Source organism: Microcaecilia unicolor, chromosome 9 (genome assembly GCF_901765095.1).
Source record: "Microcaecilia unicolor chromosome 9, aMicUni1.1, whole genome shotgun sequence".
NCBI classification, from domain to species: domain Eukaryota; kingdom Metazoa; phylum Chordata; class Amphibia; order Gymnophiona; family Siphonopidae; genus Microcaecilia; species Microcaecilia unicolor.
The window spans coordinates 85,832,142-85,854,209 of NC_044039.1; the positions used below are offsets into that span (position 1 = coordinate 85,832,142).

A 22,068-nucleotide genomic window follows, 5' to 3' on the forward strand; every position below is an offset into this window, starting at 1 on the left:
ACCAGGGCTTCCTAAGGTAGGCCTACCAGGAGGTTGGGTGGGAGGGCTGGTGGAGAGTGATTATGAGGGTGGGGAGCTGAGAGAGTTTTGCACAGGCATTTTCGTCTGAAACCTGAACCCAAATTTTGGATCAGTTTTGCTGCTGAATCCTAAACTAAAACTGAAACTTGATTGTCCTCTAAAATGAAGTACAGGTTAGAATGATTCATATGCTCCCCATCAGTGTGTGGAGGAGGGTAGGGCAGTTGTGTAAGAAGGGGTTTAGTTTTAGGGGATTGGGCAGTTCGGGGCATTTTGGGGTAATTGCAGGGTCAGTTTTGAGGGGTGGGTGCAGATAGTAAGGTAGTGGGGCAGTTGCTTGAGATTAGTTTATGGGATTACGGTTAGTGGGTGGGTTTATGGGGGTTGGTGGGGCAATTGCAGGGTGGTGAAGAAGTTTATAGGGGGTTACATTTTGGAGGTCAGGCTAGTTATATGGGAATAGTTTGGGGGGGGGGGTAGAGAAGTTTCATATTTGATGTGCCTTTTTACCTATTTTCTCACATGCCAAGTTTCATCTCATTGCGTTATATTTTCAGAAAGTAATTTGCCCCCAGATCGAAAGACAGGCATTCTTGTCTCTTTTCTATAATAGTTTTGTTTCTCACTACATTGGGAAAGAATAAATAAGGACAGAACTCTGTGTGTGTGTGTGTGTGGGGGGGGGGGGGGGGGGGATGACACGTGCCATAGCTCAACTAGAACACTAAAAATACAAAGGAGAAAGACTAGAAAATAGGGTACAATTAAACTGGAAAATTGAATTTGCCAATCTACCTGAATAACACTCTTCCAGCTTCAAAGCTTTGTACTCCCTCCTACTTTCTAGGGCTCTGCTGCCTGCCCGAGACCCCAAATAGGTGACATCAGTGCATAATTTACAGGAGCAACCAATAGTTGGAAACTTCACAGATCCAAGTCAGCAACCAATACAAATGTGGATCTTATTGCAACTTCCTTAAACAACTACTGTGCAACTAAAAGTGGGCTCTACTCGACCGCTTGTGTTCACACAGAGAGCAGAATCGGAGTAAACCACCTGTTTGCAACCGAGCTCTGCTGCACGACAACCTCTCCGTTTTTCAAACGCGCGCGTCCGCACGCATAGATGCGCATTCTATGGTTTCGTCTTCTGCCTCCCTGCGCCCTCCAGAACACCATGCTTTAGGTGGGCAAGAGAGAGACAATGAGTTTGCAGAAGGAGGACGGCGTCAGCCTGTGCCAAAAGGCGTTGCAGATTGTCTCCGAGCTCTGCTTAGGAGGGCAGGTGGAGTGGGAGAAATGTACCGGCATCTTTCCTTTGGAGGGGACCAGGCAAAGCGGAGGCAATTCGGGTAAGGGGCTCTTCTGTGTCTCCCCTGCTCTTGTCCGAGAGAGAGATAGATTTTTTTTTGGGGGGGGGGGGTGCACAGCCAGCAATTACGTGGCAGGCTGTGTGAGCGTTTGCAAAGTTGAACTTTTCTGTGTATCTGAGGGATACTGTTAAAAAAATTCCCAGCCACCGCTTGGGTCTGTTCTTATTTTGGGTGAAAGTTAAGGAAACAAAGAAAAGTATGCGACGAGTCCACCCCCCAAACGCGCAAACCTATTTTGATTTCCGTTAAGTAATAGTTGAAGGCTGAATGTAAATTTATATAATCGAAAAATGTAATATAGCATTAGAAGGCAATAAAACGTTTGTATTTTCCCGTGTGCACGGATATATGCTATTTGCCTTGCTGCTGCTTAATTGCTGTCAAAACGATTTATGTAATCATATCAGGCTCCTGCTTTTGCCTTATAATAGAGCAGTGACATAATCCGCCACCATACTGAGTTAAAAGCTGTTTTCTGGGTTGTAAAATCGTAATTGCAAATAATGCACAGAACAACTGATTCTTAAACTGTTAGTTGGAAATACGACTGTTTTATTGGCGCTGCCTTTGGTCGAGAAGGGCTCCTGGCATGGTTTGAGGTAGCCACAAACGCAACAGGTTGCAGCAGAGCACATGGCGAGTGTGCTGGAACGGGCTTTGTCGTTGTTACAGCCCTGAAATCCCTCCTGTGTAGAAAGGAATTGCATTCCATACAGCTGCATCAAGTTCAGGAACCTGAAAACGAAATGATTTCTAGACTGAAAAGTGTATTTTCTTTTAAATATGCTGTAACCACCTCGCAATGAGACGGAGGCAAGGTTTAAGCGTGGGTAGCTGGATATAAGTCTTTCTGTCGGTCATGAGTGACCTGTGGTTGGGAATGCTTCCGATTGAACTTATATGTCAAGGCTCTTTAACTGCAGGAGGACTGAGAGAATGATTTTCCCCCCTCTGTTTCTCGGCTGTAAAATCTGCGAATCTCCTCTATCAGACTACTTGGCAACAGAAAGTACTTGGTTGTAAAGTCTGCATGTTAAATGTATGCGTTTTTGTTTTTTTTGTAATGAACGCACGTTCTGCTTCCCTATCCGTTTTTACTGTCTTCTGTAAATAGATATATGCTTTAACGTATGTACAAAGATACTAAAGGCTTCAAAATGAGCTTGGCAGTAGTGGTTATTTACTCAACATATCTACTTGCCATCATACAGAACTAAATAGCATCCTCGGGATAATTTTTTTTTTTAAATTAAATATAATTGCATCGTTTATTTGCAATAGCCAGATGTGTTAATCAGTTTTTCCAGATGGCACCAGATCTCAAGGAGCTGTAATTAGTGTGATGAACTGGAAAAATCTGCCAATAAAAAAGGCAGCTTTTGCATACACCGATTCTAAGAATCCATTAACAAATTTGTAAAAATGTGTGTGAATATTTTAGTCGACTATCTAAGGTACACAATTAAAAAAAAACACTAAAGTTTTGAGAAATTGTTTCATACAAAGGAACCAGATATTAAGTAACTTACAACATAAAACAACAGGTTCTAATTAAATATGCAACCCTGGTAAGATTTTACAATATCACTCAGAGCCTTAGCAAAGTACATATATTTTAAAAACAACCATTTTCACATTTCATAATCATATTTCTGAAGTAGTTTTAAATGTGGATGAAAATGAGCTTATACATTGCAGTTCCTCTGGAGATTGAGATAGATACAGTAGCATGATTATGTTACTGTTGGGAGTGGATGGTTATTAGTGCCATCTATGCACCAGCATATTTTGCCTCCATAGATTCCAGAAAGTATGTTTGTAAAAGCAGTACTGTTAGCTTGTTTTGTTCTGTTATCAGGGTGGATAAATGCATTTATGAAGCATAATAGCATATAAAGCATGCATTTTGCGGTCTATTTTGCAGCTCCTTCATGAGGAACGAGCATTTGTCACTATAGCTGTAACACAGGAAATTCAGTACCTTTTCTGTTGGAATTTTTGGTCTCACTAGAGACCACACTGCCATCTTCATTGCATATACCATTTTTGTTTTAGTGCAGAAAAAAACATAGCTGATGTGTATACCTTTGTGATCAAAGACTGCTAACAGTTTTGTGGAAACATTACTGTAGTATGCTTTAGTCATAAATTCTTACCTCTTATTAAGCATCAGCTTAATTTTCAGTTTGTCTTTTAAAAGTACAAGTTACATATAACTCTTGGCCACAAATAATATTATTGATTTACTGTACTAAAACTAAAAGAGTCATAGCTGAGCTGTCGTTGAAAGAGATCCATTGGATAGGACTTCTCGGAATTCATAGGTAAGGACAGGTGATGATTTTAACCATCTTAAAAATTGGAGAAGTCCCTTTTCCTCCAAAACCTGAATGAATGAGAGTGATTTTACTCTCCCACGCAGTTTTCATCTTTCCATTCAGAAGTGCTATTTACATGGGTCTATCTGGCCGCTAAACTTAACCGTCCAGAGACCGGGCTAGCCACAAGCCAGGATATTCAGCGGGAGATAGTTGGTTATCTCCCACAAAATATCAGCAAATAGCCAGCTTGAAGGTATTTAACCAGCCAGGTGCCATTCCTAGCTGGTTAAATATCTTTGAATATCTCTCTCTCCCTCTCATACACACATATATATACAAGGATTACACATAACTATCAATGATATACTGTATTTTAAGTTTGTTTATATTTATTCTAGCTTAGTATACTGCCCTTCCTTACGCAGCATCAAAGTAGTATACAAGTTATTCAGACGTAGCATGTTTCATTTTCTTTTATGTTATTTCTACTGTGAAACTTTCTGATTGAATTGTGCTTCTAACTTATTGGTTGCTATCTGTGCTGCCAACTAATATGCTTTAATGTTTTAATGATGCTTGATATACCGCATTTTCCAGTGTATGGATCAATGTGGTTTACTATACAAGTATCATAAAACCATAACAGAACTCCGTTAAAAGATACGAAAGAGTCTCACTCATTCATTCAACAGAAGATCAACAAGTGTGCATCCGTCAGAAACCCAAGGCTCACATCCCACAAGCTGACTGCAAGTCGGCCACCCCAAAGGCAAGTCTAAAAAAATGAGTTTCAACAGAACCTTGAACGTAGGAAAGTGGTGTTCAGAACAAATAGTTGGTAGAAGATCATTCCAGATTTTTGGAGGAAGAAATTAAAAAGCAGAAGAATGCGTGGACTCATGGCGGTCCTGTTTTAGACCCGGAAGAACTTGTCTACTAGAGTCAAGAGACCCAACAGTACGAGTCGGCATATAAGGAATGGTAGAAAACATCCTAGTAGAGAGGTCTTCCTGATTGGAATGATTTATGAGCAAGATTTAACCTGTTGCTATGGACAGGTTTGAAAAAGGCATTGGTAAACTAGGAGTGTACCTAGGATCCAGACTTTAATGGAGTCCTGTAAGATATGGTTAAGATTTAGGTTAGGATTGGCAACTGGATTTTTTTTTTTGTTACATTCATGTTCAAAAACTAGAAGGATGGCTAAAATGTCTGGACATATCTGCAGCTCTCCAGTTCTCATTGTGTGAGTGAGCCTGTCCTGCCTGTTTCCAGGGTAACTAGTGCCCTGATGCTCAAAATTCCGGCGCAGTAGTTCTAATCCCAGCGTGCAGCACTTCCAGCGCTAGCGGAAATATTCAAAAACTATTTCTGCAGGCGCTAATCTGGCTGAAATTGGGCAGCGCCACGTGCTACCTGGTTACCGCTGGGCTAGCACGGAAGCCCTTACCGCCACCTCAGTGGATGGCAGTTAATGCTCTCCCTTGCATGGCCACACAGTGAGTGAAATCTTACCACATGGCCATTTCTTTTTTCGGCCTTTTTACCTGCTGCGGTAAAAAGGGCCTTAGCGCGCGGGAAAAAATGGCTCCTGCTGCTAGCGTAGGGCCCCTGAGTATTTTAGTGACTTTATATTCAATGCATAGAGTATTTTATATTTGTATTTATATATTTATACATTGTTTTTTTATATATGTTGCATTTATCTTTTTATTCCCGCTTTATTATTGTGAACGCTTATTAGTTGTTCTCATATTGTATTATCAGTTTTTATTTTTTAAACTTATTAATGCTTTCTTTTGTATTACATTTTTGAATTGCTTATAGCCATTACTCATCAATAAACCACTTAGAGCCCTGTTTACTAAGTCGTGCTATAGGTGCACTAGCGTTTTTAGTGCATGCTAACGCTAGAGACACCCATAGGAATATGTGGGTGTCGCTAGTGTTAGCATGTGCTAAAAATGCTAGTGCACCTTAGTGAACAGGGCCCTTAATTTGGAATCACATTGGTCTACCCCTTTCTTCTTTTTGTTTTACGCCACTGGGTTGCCACAGACCTTTGTGATTGTGTTTTCTTTTTCCCTATGTGATATGTGGCATGAAAGTTTTCTGTTCCTTATCTGTGTCCTTTATTGTTTCTGTAGTTATTTTTCAGCTCTGTGCTGTATACTTTGTGGGATCCTTTTACTAAGGTGTGCTGAAAAATGGCCTGCGGTAGTGTAGACACGTGTTTTGGGCGTGCACTGAATTATTTTTTAGCGCACCTACAAAAAAGCCTTTTTTTGCCGATAATGGATGTGCGGCAAAATAAACGTTGCTGCATGTCCATTTTGGGTCTGAGACCTTACTGCAAGCCATTGACCTAGCAGTAAGGTCTCACACGATATCCAGGCAGTAAGAAAATGAATGTGCAGCAACATGAAAATCGCCATGCGTCCATTTTGGGTCTGAGACCTTACTGCAACCCATTGACCTAGCGGCAAGGTCTCACACGGTATCCAGGTCTACGCTCGTCAAATGCCACGCACCAGAAAAAAAATATATTTTTCAGACGCGCGTAGCGGACACATGCCAAAATTGAAATTACTGCAAGGGTCATGCGGTAACCTGGTGGTAACTCCAATTTGGCGTGCATTAGGTGCACGCAGGCACCTATGTAGCTTAGTAAAAGGACCCCTATGTTATTAACAATTAACTCGAAGCCTAAGATTTAGCATACTGGCTATGCAACCATCAAGCTTCATAGTACCGCATAGTAAAAGTTTTGGCTTTCTAGAAAAGGAGAATATATTAAACACATATGAAACATACTCCGTTATGTTGATATATCAAACTGAGGTATGTCAAATGTAACAGTTTTCCTAATTAAAGCTTCTGCTGGCATTGACAAGGCCATATTTTAAAAATAGGAGTGGAGTACAGAGAAATTCTAGTAACTTGAAATGTTTTGTTTTATTTATTTATTTTTGCAGCATTACTTGACACTTTAATACATATGGCTTAGAGACAGCTATGCCCATGAAAACAGATCAAAATGATTATATTTTTGTTTCAGCTTCATAGAGCTGTGATGTTATCACATGGGTTAAAAAGGCTTTGCTTATGCTTGTTATCTAGACAAGACTGCTCAAGGGTAAAAGAATCAGAACGTTATGGGGTGATAAAAAGTATCAAAATGACTTTTAAATACAATCAGTACTAACTATGTTTTCTTTTTTAGATTATTTGAAACTTCTCTTTCATAGTTTGCCTTGATCTTTACTGTATTATTTTTTTGGTCATATTTTCTGCCATTCTAACGTCTCATTTTTTTCCTTCTGTTTGCAGACATTTCAGTCAGTCTGCTAGCAGTAGTCGTCAGTTTCTGTGGGCTTGCTTTGCTGGTAGTCTCTCTCTTTGTCTTTTGGAAACTATGTTGGCCATGTTGGAGGAGCAAACCCCTTACTACTACTGCTGCTAACTCCATCCCTCAGACTATATCTAGTGCTCCTACAGAGGTCATGGAAACCAATGAAAAAAAGGATATCAAAGAAAATGGGAAAAGTTCTGTAAAAGTACTTGAGGCCGCAATGAAAATTAGCCACACGTCACCTGACATTCCAGCGGCGGTCCAAACTGCATTGAAGGAACATCTATTAAAACATTCACGGATACAAAGACAGATCACTGAACCTACATCTTCTTCAAGGTAAGAGGTATCTGTAGTCATGATGCTCAGTGTGATAACTGGACTGTTCGGTGCAAATAGAATACTGGCAACTGGATTCCTGGACGAAATTTATCCAACCTCAAAAAAAAAAAAAGCAGTGCTGGAAATGTTCCCTTGGCACAGTTTCCATTTGTCCAGTTAGTGATGATATTCAGGGCTGGCATTGCCCGGGTAACTCAGATCAGCCAACTAGCAGTCCTAAAGTTAAGTGGAAAACCTTGTTGTTATCTGGATATTCTTGATTGGTTTTGAGTTGAACGGATAAAGTCAATTGAACAAAGGTGCGGGTGTATGCTGTCTTTGAATTGAAACAGGAAATGTACCTATCGCAGCAAAAATGTCCTAATCCGGGTTGCGCTAAAGCTTTCTTTATTAGTTCGGTCATCTGCACACACGCTAAGTGCGTGGCATTTATTTTTTCTTATTGTTTTTGAGGGGAGGTGTCGGGCGGAAACTAGGTGTGGATACCCTAAACAGCTATCTCCCTGTTTACTAAGCTGGGCGGGAATGCCGACTGTCGGTATTAGCGCACCGCCAGCCGCTAGTGCGGCTTAGTAAAGGGGGGAGGGGCTAGTGCGCTGACATGACCACCACACTAACTGTTAGGTCCATAGCAATGGAGCCCTTAGCATCTCCTAAATAGGAGACAGTAAGTGATCCCGCGTTTCAAATAGCCGTGTGCTAATGGTAACAGCAGTCTTAAACTTTGGGACCATAGTGAACTATTACATGTCCTTATAACTTTGCCTGACATGAATCTGCAGGAATATGAACTTTTATATGTCATATAGTGTCACTATATTACACTGGTTTTGGATACATGGGAAGAGCCCAATGGTGCATATAGAGATGAGGGAAGGCTGCCCGAGGTAGTTTGGACATGGTGTATAGTCCCCTCCTGAAAGTGGGGTAATTCTCCCCTATTTCAGTTGAGTCATACTGTTATATACTGAGGACTCCCCCAATTATTCGTTAAGGGCCCCTTTTACAAAGGGGAACTACCACAGGGCTAACGCAGCAGCCTGGCGGTAGTTCCCACCCCCAGCGTGCCGTCATATCCAGCACTACAAAAATATATTAATTTTTCTAGTGCTGGTGTGTACCCAGCAGTAATCAGGCAGTGCTGCGGGCTGCCCGGTTACTGCCAGGTTAGTGCGGGAACCCTTATCGCCACCTCAGTGGGTGGCAGTAAGGGCTCCCTGCCCCCTGAAATGGCCACGCGGTAAGTGCATCACTTGCCGCATGGCCATTTCCTAAAAAAAAAAAAAGACCTACCTTTTACCCTCTGCAATAAAAGGGGGCCTTGGCGCAGCAAAAATACATGCTGATGCCAGCGTAGGCCCCCTTTTGCTGCAGCTTGGTAAAAGGGGCCCTTACACACTTACACACTAAGGTGTTCTTTTACCAAGCTGCGGGGGGAAAAAGGCCCTGCACTAGCAGCGGGGGCCATTTTTCCCGCTCGCCAAGGCCCTTTTACCATAGTGGGTAAAAAGACCCCAGGCACACATGCCCATGCAGTAAGAGAACTCTTACCACATTGCCATGGGATGGGGAGCCCTTCCAGCCACCCACTCAGGTGGCGATATAGGGTTTCATGCAAACCCGGCAGTAACCAGGCAGTGAACAGTGATGCCCAATTACCGTCGGGGTATCGCCACACAAGCCATTTCCAAGGGTTTTCTTTTTCCCCGGAAATGGCGCGCCCTTAAGGAGGGACTTGCTGGTGGACGGTGGTAGTCCCAGAAGAGCAAGCGGTAAGCCTGCGTTGGGCTTACCACTGCTCTGTAAAAGGGCCCCTAAAATAATTGTTATTGTTATCATTTTCTTCAAATTATTTGTATTCCATATATTATTTGTGTGTGAACCTCAGAATCTTCTGGAAGTCTTGCTTCAAACAATAAGGTTTTGTTTTGTTTTTTTAACATAAGATCATAAGAGTAGCCGTATTGGGTCAGACCAATGGTCCATCTTGCCCAGTATCCTGTTTCCAAACAGTGGCCAAACCAGGTCACAAGTACCTGGCAGAAACCCAAATTGTGGCAACATTCCATGCCACAAATCCCAGGGCAAGCAGTTGCGTCCTCATGTCTGTATCAATTTCAGACTATGGCGACTATAGTCTTTTCCTCAAGGAACTTGTCCAAATCTTTTTTAAACCCAGATACGCAGTCACAAATAAAAAAAAAAAGGCTAATTTACAGCCACCCTAGAAATGGGCTTAGTGTGTGGGAAAGACCCGCATAAGGATGCATGAAGCTTATTTTCTAACAGCTTAGTAAAACAAATGTTATTTTACTTTTCATTTTATTTATAGTGATCATTTTTTTTTCTTGCACTACCCTGAGCCTTCACTGCAGCGCTTAAGTAGTTTTAGGTTAGGTTATTTATTGTAGATATACTGCTATTATTGCAGCACAAATAAAAGCAGTTTACAATGAAAGCATAAAGAAAAAAAAATACAATTTTTGATAGCAAAGAGCACAATCTCACAGACAAAGGAGAAGAATAATAGGCTATAGCCCGTGTTCATCACCAGAATCTCAACTCCTATTCCATATAAACCAAACAAAACAGGTAGGCTTTCAGTAAGAATTTAAAAGCAATAAACAATTCTTCTTCTCTTAAAGGTTTAGGAAGATTATTCTATAAATTCTGCGTTGAGAAATAAAAAGCGCTCTTGTGAGTTATATCAAGGTGTGCGGATGAAACAGAAGGGAGGACCAATGATGGTTATTAAAGGAACGCAGTGTCCGTAAAGGAACATACGGGACTGTTAAGTCAAATAACTAGGGGACCCTTTTACAAAGGCACGCCAAAAAGTGGCCTGTGGCAGTGTGGGTGTGTGTTTTCGGCGCACACCGGACCCTTATTGTACCGCTCCTGGAAAAAAGGGATTATTTTAATGGGCCGGAAAATGGATGCGTGGTAAAATGAAAACCAGCTTGCGTCCATTTTTGGTCCGAGACCTTACTGCCACCCACTGAATTAGCCATAAGTTCTCACGCGCTACCTGGGCAGAAAGTGCACACCAACTGCCGTTTACCGCTGGGTAGGTAGGCACTCTGTGATAGAAAATCAAAAATATTTTCTACTGTGTGTTTTTGGCATGCGACAAATTCGGAAGTACCACCCGGAGCACACGGTAGCCAGGTGGTAATGCTGATTTGGCGTGCACTGGACGCTCATAGGCCCTTACGCATCTTTGTAAAAGGGCCTCTAGGTGAATGCTCGTGAAGAGCCTTGACGATCAGGAGAAGTCATTTTTATTGAAAGTGGAATTTAACAGGTAACCAGTGTATCTGGATTAATAATGGGCAGACATGCTCAAACTTTTCGGGCATAACATAGAAAGTGAGCTACAGTATTCTGTAACATCTGAAAACGGTATTCAGGGACACCAGTTAACAGAATGTTACAATAGTAGAGCCTTGAAAATAAATAAGCATCTAATAGAATTTTCATGACATCAGAACTAAAATGAGTGCATACTGCACATAGTTGACGTAAGGTGCAGAAACCGGACCTGATAACATTAGAAATATGAAGTTAGAATCTATCGTAACCCCTAAGTACTTAATAGAAGTAATTAGAGTGATAGACAAGTCAAACATTAATAGTGTCATTGAAGGTTAATCCAATCTGCCAGTTATCAAACGGGCAATAATTTTTGCTTGATAAAGAAAAAGACAATGGTCCTGTAGCCAGTCAGCAACAGATTTCAGACAAAGTTTTAAAGAGGAATGTTCAGGGCAAGCAGGAGAGGTAAGTCATCTGCATGAAAGTAAAACTTAATTCCAAATGCCTGTATAATAGTTGCCAATGGATTTATTAATAAAGTAACTAAATGGGGGAAAGAATAGAACCCTGCCATATTCCACAGAGTAGTGGTCAAGTAGAAGAACTGGAAGTAGAGGTTTTTACAAAGAAAGTTCACCCTTTAAGGAAAGATTTAAATTGTGGACAGTACCATTATAGTTACCTAGATGAGTATTGCAAGAAGTAATGAAAGGTCTGCAAGATCAAAAGGAACTGAGTTTGATTCCCACTTCAGGCACAGGCAGCTCCTTGTGACTCTGGGCAAGTCACTTAACCCTCCATTGCCCCATGTAAGCCACATTGAGCCTGCCATGAGTGGGAAAGCGTGGGGTACAAATGTAACAAAAAAAAAAAGAGACTAGTAAGACCATGTGGTCCTTATTTACTTAGGGGAGAGGTCAGACCTGTCTTACAACTGTGACCGTAGTGGAAATCAGATTGTTGAGGGTGTAAAGCAAAGACCTTGTCAACATGATCAGTTAATTGGGTAAAAATCACTTTGTCAGTTTTTAGAAAGGAACCATAAATTAGACACTAGTCTATAGCTTATTGATGTTGATGAATCTAATAGACCTTTCTTCAAAAGTGGTCTAACCACACCAGTTTTCCAGAGAGCAGGCATATGACCAGAAATTAATATATTATTCATAATCATAAGAATTATGGGAAGCAAACCACGTCTAGCAATTCATATAATCCAAGATAAGAGTATTGGATTCAAAGTACAAGTACTCTGATTAAAAGAACATAGCTTTTTTTAGAGAGGGTAATAAATACGGGGAGATGAAAAGAAGATCAAGGATGTGACAAAGTTTCTAATAAAGGCATCTCATTGGAACCCTGTAGCAGGGTAACCGGTCTGGGTGGAATACTGGTATCATATGATTGATATTACAAAGTTACTATTACAAAGTTTCATAGTAACCTATGTAACTTTGTAAGTCTGTGTGCTTTGAAAATGAGCCTCTGCATGATGAAAACAGTGAGCAAGTTCCTCTGCCGAGGTCAGAGATGGAGGGGCAATAGATCCACCTTTAATTAGCAGGGAGATCTGAGAGAAAATAGATTGAGCTGGATTCATAGAAAGTTTTGATGAGCTGGTCATAATAGGATCTGTGTGCAGTTTTTAAATGAGTGATACAGATTTTTTTTGTCAAGACGTACAGTGTAACAAGGTTTCTGAGGTTCTATATTTCTTCCAGTGATGCTTAGCACTTCTGATATGCTGCTTAAGCAGTCTTAAACCTGGATGATACCAAGGCTCTTTGTTAGAAGGTCTCGGTGGATACTGGATAGGTTAGTAAAGGGGCTAAGATGTCTAGAGCCAATGTTAAAGAAGAATTCCAGCACAATATTTGTTCAGGCAAAGAGAGAGAGAGAGAGAGGAAAAATTACTGGATGAAAAAGTGGAGAATAAGAATTAAGGTCAACACGATATAGGTTCCTAGATGACCCTTGCAAGGTAGACACTAGGAGAACTGAAGGTAAAAAGAGATAACTGAATGATTGGACCAGAACTCAGGGTTCACAGTAAAACCAGAAAGTAAAATAGGAGAAAGTTGATGCGTCATTACTAAACTAAGATATGTCCAGCAATATGTGTAGGTAAGTTAACATGTTGCATCAAGTCCAGTCCAGATCTAATATAAAAGACAGGAATTGGGAAGTCTTATAGGGCTAGATTTTATATATGGTGCCATAAAAATCGGCAGCAAAAAAAATACGCCTAGGAGTATTCTATAAACTATGCCTAAAGTTAGATATGGCTTATAGAATGCGTTTAGGGCCCATCCGTGCAACTAAATCTGGTTGCGGAAATTTATGCCAAGCAAAACTTGATGTAAATGCTTGCGACTAACTTGGGCATGGAGCAGGTGTTTTCTATAACAGTGCATATAATTTTTAGAAACTATGAACCACCTATTCCATGTCCCCTTGTTTTTTCTTGTTTTTGTCCTTTTCCCCCCTGGATTCTATAAATGGCAACTAAAGTTGTGTGCAGAAATCAGCACAACAAGCCAATCAGTGCCAATAATTTCCTGCTAACAAACAATTATTGGTGATAATTGGCCTTAATTAGGATTTACTTGCAGATTGTATTCTGTAACAATCTGCACATAAATCCTAGCACATGTAAAATTTTTGGGGTGTGGGCTTGAGGATGTTTCAGGGCTGTTCCAAAATTTTATGCATATAAATGCAGAATTCGGTTGAACTGCGCCTAATTGAGGCACCAGCATTTACACCAGCTTTTAGTAGGTGTAATTGTCGGCACCTAAAGTTGGGCATAGTTTATGCCTTAAGCGCTATCCTATAAAGGATGTGTACCATGAATAGAATAGTGCTCAGTGTGTAAAATGTTTGGTGCCGATTTTTAGGCGCCATTTATAGAATTTACCCCTTTATGTTTAACAGAAAACTTATGCTTTATTGATCTTGTTATATTCTTCAAGCTTCATCATAAAAATATTCAGTATCCTCAATTTTTATATCACCAATATTGACCATTGTTTCACTGTGTTTAGCTACATCTGGATGTAATTAAACCTTTTCTGTAAAGAGGGGACAAGGGGAACACAATAAAACAATTCAGCAGAAAACTGGTGAATTGCCATATATCTCTGAGGGAGAGGGAATACATTTTCTTCTCAACTGTTACTGAGTATCTTCATGTGGTGACCCTGTTGTATATCATTTATACCAAATCTCAGTAAGGCGACACTACTGTATACGCATGGTAGGAAGGATATGTAATGGCCACATGTCATCCTTGATAAAAAGATGATCATGTCTGGCTTACACACTAGGGCTAAGGACGGTGACAGCAATAGTGCAAAACCTTCAGAAGACGATAACACCTCTTATGTAGTCATAGACCATGTAGAACTTGTTCATGGACCCACTGCAGCAGGAGATAAACCACAGCAACTAATGAAAAAGTTGAGAGGACTACAAACTTATAGGTGGACTCTTGAAGATAAGAGGGAGATAATGTACTGTTACTATTACCCTATAAACCCTGTAGTTGAAGCAGGACCCGAAACCTTGGCAATTGTTGGCCGTGGAAAAGAAAATAAGACTGTGCCACTGCAAAGATAAGTTTCTGTTTATTAAGAATTTTAAAAATTTTTAAAAATGTTGTCAATCAATATTAAAGAGACTATAAGAGGTTTTTATGCCAATGATGAGCGGTGAATAACGGGGTTACTTGAGGACACGAGGCTTTTTCTCCATGTCTTTAAGATTGCAAGTAAACAATATCACGCTAACGTGAAATAAAAGGATTTCTGTAACTGATAAGCTATTTAGATATAGAACAATATGCTGGGTTCCAGGAGAAAGAAAGGTTACCCAAGTTGAATTAAACAACTAGAGTAAAGATTATGAATAAGGCCATAACCTGTATAAAAGGACAACCTATAGAAATTACAGAAATTAACCAAATACAATACCGTGCAGCCAAAATAATTGCAGAAAGAGCCTTACCAACAAGGACACATGGCCAAAAAAAGAAAGACAAGTCCTCCTTGGAAAAATGTCATTGAAGGGAAAATAAAACGATTGCAAGCAGAGCTATTCTTGATAGATGGTATCCAAAATGATCAAAATCAGCAAAGATAATGAGGAAGAGCCAAAAACATCAAATTGAAATATGCTGCATTAACAAAGGAAGAAATTAAATACCGTATTATCATGAATATAATGTGTGGCGTGTACATGTTTTTACATCCTGGAAGTGCATGGTTCGGGTAAAACTAGGGTACGGGTTATACTCATCTTCACATTTCAAGGCCACTGTGGAGGAGACATTCAACATCTTTCAAAACAAACAAACAAAAAAGCTTATGAGGAAGCATTCTACAGATCTAAAACAAAAAACAACTGAATGGTTTGCATAAAATACTTCTGATTAAAAGATATAGGGTTATGGCATTAATATTTCATAGTGTCTCAGGCATTATTTTGTTTGTTGCTAGAAGGAAAACCTTCAAAGTTGGAGTAGTTGAAATGTTCTGCAGTGAATGCTTCTGCTTCGTCATCATTGAAATCATATTCCTCCTCATCAGTAGAGTCATACAATGTCTCTTCTCCAAGTAAACTTGCTTTTTCAAATCCATTGATAATCGAATATGGTTTCACTGCTTGCCATGCAGTTTCAATACAGCAGCAGACTTCTGCATAAGTAACACGTTTCTGTTTCCCTGAAAGAGTAGTGAGTGTGTGCCCTCATACATCCATTTATCCCACTCTTTCCTTAAGAGACATTTAAATGCATGGTTAACAGCTATGTCTAGAGGCTGTAGCTTGCATGTTAGTCCACCGGGGATTACAGTGCTATATGGACTCCAGCAGCATTCAGCGTTTTCTTAACTGAGTCCAGCTTGTGGGTTGTCATGGAGTCGAATATTAACAACGATTTCTTGTTGAAAAGCCCACCTGAGCAAGTATGAAAATGTGCATTTATCCAGTCCTTCATAATATCCTCATTCATCCACCCCCCCCCCCCCCCCCATCATTGTTGCACTTATCAACAACGGACCTTGGGAATTGTTATGCATTTGAAGGTAACTAGCAGTTTCAACTTCTTTTCATCTGCAGTACATTGTAAGGAGGCTGGGGAGTCTAGGCAGGTTAGGATAAGGTATGGGTCAAGACTACATCCCCCACAAGACCCTGAGAGAAGGAATCGGGGTGGTAAGGGAGGTAAAGACTGGAAAGAGCAGCTGCTATGGCAGACAAGGGCCAGAAGGGGGAGCAGTGATGAAAAGCTCAATTTCCTTGGGTTAAAAATCAGTACAAGATTCCTCCCACCTGGGAGGAAGGGGAGAGATCAAACCAACAAACTGCCAGAGAAGCAGAGTTAATGGAGTGCTTGGAGGAAGGAGAGTCAGGGGGTTCCAGCACACCAGGATTGGAGGAACAGATGGACTGTAATTGTACACTAGTGCAGGGTTATAGGGGATTGAAGGCAGTGGGTGGTCACGGGAGTCAAGTTGCTGTGTAGAGGGAGGCGAACTGCCAGCCTGCAACCACCTAATAGGAGAGACTTTAAAACTGGAAGCCAGGAGGCATGGACTTTTTTGGGGGGGAGGGTTTGAAAAGAAAAGACATTTTGGGTTTTGATTTTTTTTTTTTCTTTTGGCAGTGAATAGGACTGTTGCCAGTTTGGGACTGAGTTTGAACCTGGGACATTCAGGGAATGGACATTTGAGGGAGAGAAAGAGAAAAAGAAAAAGGGAATAAAAAGTTTTGTACTAAAAGCTGTGCTGTCTTGAGAGACTTTGTGGGTTGACCGTTGGAAGAAGACTAGAGCTTACCACCATTTCCAGAGGGACATTTGCGGCCTTGTTACAACATGTTACCAAAACAGTGAAACTTGTCTATTCATGACCAGTAGTTGTTACAGCCACCGTCTTTGTGCCACGCTCAGCAGCTTTCTTGTACTTGGAATATCAAAACTCATCAGTACCTTGTCCATGTTGATCATGTCTCCCAGTTGCAGGTTATTTTTCTTACATTCTTCTTGCACGAAATTAACAAGCTTGCCCATTTCCTCTTCCCAATTATCTGGTAGCTTTTGACCCACTATAATTCTAGCTCGAATGCTTAAGTCATTCCTACACATGAAATTATACACCCAGTTCGTTCTTCCATAAAAATTGGGGATCTTCATATCAGTGGCTAATGCTTTAGCCTTCTATTTGATGCTAATGTTGGAAACAACCCTTCAGCTGTCTCATTGTGAAAGTAATCCAAAAAAGCACAAAGGGCTCTCAAGAATTGTTGAAGTGTGCTTTATTTATGACCCGACAGGGGCCATGTTTCAGCATAAAACAGCACCTGCCTTAGAGGTCAATTCTAGAATATGAACAAAAAAATAAAACATTACATTCAAAAGACTCATAAAAAGTACAATAAAATAAGAACTGTTCCATGACAAGAAATGAACTGAACAGAATCCAATGAAATATGACATGTATACACCAAAAAATCCCCACTGACTAAATCATAAATACACCTTGATGTGATGTGGCATCCATTATTGCAAATATTAACCTCAAGTAAATAAATAAGTGTACTAACAGTCATTATTATGGAATTGTATTTGAACCTAAGGTGATATAAATGTGATTGTGAAAATATGTGATGATAAAAGTTAAGTGACAAAGAGGAACATTTTTGAAAGAAACGTCTAAGTTTGGATTTGGTCTTCTTTGTAAAACGTACAAATCCAGAGGCGGGGAAAACCAAATTTTCGAAAAAAGATGGACATCCATCTTTCGTTTCAAAAATACCGTCAAAGTTGACCAAATCCAAGGACGTCCTTAAATTTGGACATCCTCGGATTTCAACGTCTTTCACTTTTGGCCATTTTCGAACACAAAGACGTCCAAATGCAAGCTGTCCAAAACAGAGGAGGAATGGCTTAATGGTTAGTGCAGCAGGGTTTGATCCTGGCAACATGGGTTCAATTCCCACTGCTGCTCCTTGAGACTTTGGGCAAGTCAAATATAGAAAGGGCATTTTTGGATATGACATCTAAGTCTGAATTTGGACGTTTTTTGTAAAACGTCCAAAATCAGAACAGGAAAGGTCATTTTCTACAAAAAAAAGTCTATCTGTTCCTTTTGAAAGTGCTGTTTGGAAAAATGTTTTGTGATTTGGGGGAGGAAGGGGAGGTAATCCCCAAGTCCCTCCAGTGGTCAGCTGGTCATTTGGGGCACCCCTTGTGTAGAGTAGGTTGATCCTGGGGAAGTGGGTTCAATTCTCACTGCAGCTATTCATTATAAAAACAGGTGTAGCTCAAAACATCTAAGTTTTAGTCTTGGACACCTTTGTTTTGTTCCATTATCGCTGAAAGACGTCCATGTCTTAGGAATGCCAAAGTCCCGCCTTGAACACACCCCTGGCATGCCCCCTTGAGATTTGGACGTCCTTTTGACAGACTGCAGTTGGAGACGTCAAAAATCGGGTTTCGATTATACCGATTTGGACGTCCCTGGGAGATAGATGTCCATGTTCCGATTTATGTCGAAAGACAAAAGATAGACATCCATCTCTTTTGAAAATGAGCCTGAAAATGTAACAATGCACACACAAATAAGTGAAATGGCAGAGAAGAAAATAATGAAAATTAGAGCTTACCAACAAAACAACACTAATTGCATGAACTTTTGCTCAAAACATAGTACTCAGCATATTGGCAATCCGCTCTTTTGAAATAAATTAAATAAAACATGCAATCACTACTGCCCATGATGCTTATGCAAAAAGTTAAATAAGCAACTAAGGGGCCCTTTTAAGCCCAACGTGGGCTTAGCGCTTGCTCTTTCGGGGCTACCTCCAGCCCAACATGGCTGCTGGCGGTAGTCCCACCCCAAGTGTGTGCCATTTCTGGGGAAAAAGAAAACTCCCAGAAATGACTTGTGTGGCGATAACCTGGCGGTAATCGGGCATCGCCGCTCGCTGCCTGGTTACCGCCGGGTTAGTGCGGGAGCCCTTATCACCATCTCAATACACTAAGATACTTATTTGATTGACAGAAAAGTGTCCTATTGAGTAGTATGGATAGGCAGCTGGAAAATTGTTGTGTGGTGATGTTTTCTGTCTCATTTTCAGGAATGTTCGTTTTGTTCATTTTTACTGTTTGTTTTTTCTCTTTTAATTCTGGAATGAATGTTGTCAAGAGTGTCCCCTCTTATGCCAATAGTGTGTACATGCATGAACTATCATGCATTCTCGAACCATCAAGCATGCTTGCACTATCAGAAAAAGAGTGTACACTCTTTACTAACAGTGCATAGAGTGTGTACTGTTATCGGCAAATGAAATTTTTCTGTTCTCTCCTCCTCTTTTGTTTTTCTTTCCTTGAAATGTGGTTTAAAACACATCAATGCAGCAAAAGCATTGTTCATTTATAAAACTAGAATTTTAACCCATGTGTGCTTGTAGCAGCAACATACTATACAGAAATATTTACAGATAGAACTTAACTACGGTGCATTGAGTCTGAAGTTGAGGTTGGTCGCCTACACAAAACCAGACGGAGCAAGTTTTGTACAGAACTTAAGATTGTGAGCCCACTAGGAGAGAAAAGTATCTGCACATAATACAGTACAGTCTCAATTATCCAACCTCCGCTAATCGAACTGTCCGGCATATCTGACAGACTCCCCGGGTGATGTCATCGCATTGCCTTTAAGAAGCTTAGCCGAGATTGGGTGGCAGAGCCAGTGCTGGGAGGCGGGGCTGTTGGTTGGGAGGCGGGGATAGTGCTGGGCAGACTTACGGTCTGTGCCGGGGCTGGTGGTTGGGAGGTGGGGAAAATGCTGGGCAGACTTATACGGTCTGTGCCAGAGCTGGTGGTGGGAGGCAGGGCTGGTGGTTGGGAGGCGGGGATAGTGCTGGGCAGACTTGTACGGTCTGTGCCCTGAAGAGGACAGGTACAAATCAAGGTAGGGTATACACAAAAAGTAGCACATATGAGTTTATCTTGTTGGGCAGACTGGATGGACTGTGCAGGTCTTTTTCTGCCGTCATCTACTATGTTACTATGTAAGTGCATGGCTTCTCTTCTTGTTTTTCATCTTCACACACTGCCATCTTTGAGCCATGTTTGAGCTGAGACATGCTTTTCTGCTGATACTCCTTCATGCACCCCTCATCCGAGTTAAGAAGCGCGTAGGTTCTCTTCCTGTTTGTGATTGAAGCCCATGTTTCTAAGCATTAATTTTTGATCTGGGACCCCACTTTTGCATTCAGGGAACTGTTTTTTTGATATGAGACCATGCTTTCATGCATTAATTATTTTTTTTAGACCATGGTTTTGTGCAAGGGAACCATCATTTTTGGACCTGGGACCCTGCTTGTGCAGCGAGGGAACCGTTGAAAGACTTTTAAGCTGAGACCCTGCTTTTATAACAGTGTAGCATGGCAGTAATTTTTGGACCTGCGACCCTGCTTGTGCAGCGAGGGAACCGTTGAAAAACTTTTAAGCTGAGACCTTGCTTTTACAGCATGGCAGCAATTGTTTTAGCCAGTGGAATGAGGAAAAAGGTTGTTTTGTGTATAAGAGCAGAAACTTTTGCTGAAAGGAACTGCTGAAGAAAGTGAACATAAAAGATGTTTTGAGAAGAGAGATCCAAGATGACACTGCAGTGAGATGCCTGTGTTCTGTGTTTCCTGCCATTTTATTATTACCTGGTGCTCACTGCTATTTTTCATTTTCTTCAATGTCTAAGAGGAAAGGAAAGATTGCTACAGCTGCCCAGCAGCCCTCGAGCCCTGGAAAGAGGCAGGCTGAGATCATCGGCTTCTTGTCACCCACCTCACAGGGCACACTGGCTGGTCTGAATGTGAGGAAGAGTTTGGGCCTCGGGAGTGAGGGGTCATGCAGCCCAGCGGGACCAGTTCCTCTTAAATCACCGCAAGACACAACAACAGTGAGGTCACCCCTAACGAGAGAAGCAGCATCACAGGGAGGATTCGTGGGCATGCCTCTGCTGCCAAACTCATCGTGAGTAGAGTAAGGCTTGGAAGACCTGACTTAGAGACCTGGTATTGGAGAGACTTCACAAAGGAGAGGTTTGAGGCATTCTTCCCCTCTTTCTATCTATTCCCCCCACCTTTGAAGCCTGTGGCGGTGACATTAGAGGCTCTATGGACAGCACTGGAATCCCTGTATACGGTATGTGCTGGAACTTCAACCTTATTCAATCAAAATTTACACAGGATTGACAAATGTGAGGAAATCTTGATATTTAATGCTGAAAAAATTCTTGCTTTACAGTCTCAAATTCAGCAATGCTAAGCCACACAAGCTAGTATGGCTCAGGACAAATTACTGGTTCACTGAAGACTAGAAAAATTTGATAACTCACGTGAGATATATAAATTTACGTGTGCTTAATTTTTCTAGACTTATGATAGCATCCCCAAAAAGATCTGTTCTACACATTTTTGAAGGACAAGTTTAAATATTCTGATGCTGCTTGTCTGCCTCTTCATAGGATATATTGAGGGGCATAATCAAACGCAAACGCTCATCTCCATGGGTGACTATCTCCAAGGACGGGTCTGCGAAGGGGTGGGACAGACCGTATTTTCGAAAAGATGGGCGTCCATCTTTTGTTTCAATAATACGGTTGGTGCCGGTCAAATGCATCGGTTTTGGGCGGATTTGAGCTGGGCGGTATCGGTTTTCAGCGATAATGGAAACCAAAGCCGCCCAGCTAAAAAACTAACAACTTCAAGGCATTTGGTCATGGGAGGGGCCAGGATTCGTAGTGCACTGGTCCCCCTCACATGCCAGGACACCAACCGGGCACCCTAGGGGGCACTTGTAAAAAAAAAAAATTAAAATACCTCCCGAGTCCATAGCTCCCTTACCTTGGTTGCTGAGCCCCCCAAATCCCCCCCCCCCAAAACCCACTCCCCACAATTCTACACCATTACCATAGCACTTATGGGTGAAGGGGGGCACCTAGATGTGGGTACAGTGGGTTTTGGGGGCGGTTTGGAGGGCTCCCATTTACCAGCACAAGTGTAACAGGTAGGGGGGATGGGCCTGGGTCCACCTGCCTGAAGTCCACTGCACCCACTAACAACTGCTCCAGGGACCTGCACACTACTGTGATGGAGCTCGGTATGACATTTGAGGCTGGCATACAGGCTGGAAAAAAGTTTTTTAACTTTTTTTTTTTTGGTGGGAGGGGGTTAGTGACCACTGGGGGAGTCAGGGGAGGTCATCCCCGATTCCCTCCGGTGGTCATCTGGGCAGTTGGGGCACTTTTTGGGGACTTGTTCGTGAAAAAAAAGGGTCCAA

General features: G+C 41.4%; 1 protein-coding gene across 1 annotated transcript in view; it reads left to right on the forward strand.

Annotated features, from left to right (window-relative positions):
• The first annotated feature begins 1,225 nt into the window (after nucleotides 1–1,225).
• Nucleotides 1,226–22,068, forward strand: part of SYT10 (synaptotagmin 10) — a 232,932-nt gene continuing 212,089 nt past the window's right edge. Inside the window, exons 1-2 of the mRNA XM_030214600.1 lie at nucleotides 1,226–1,373; nucleotides 7,046–7,406. Of these exons, the coding sequence (XP_030070460.1) occupies nucleotides 1,226–1,373; nucleotides 7,046–7,406 (509 nt within the window). The remainder of the gene's footprint in view (nucleotides 1,374–7,045; nucleotides 7,407–22,068) is intronic.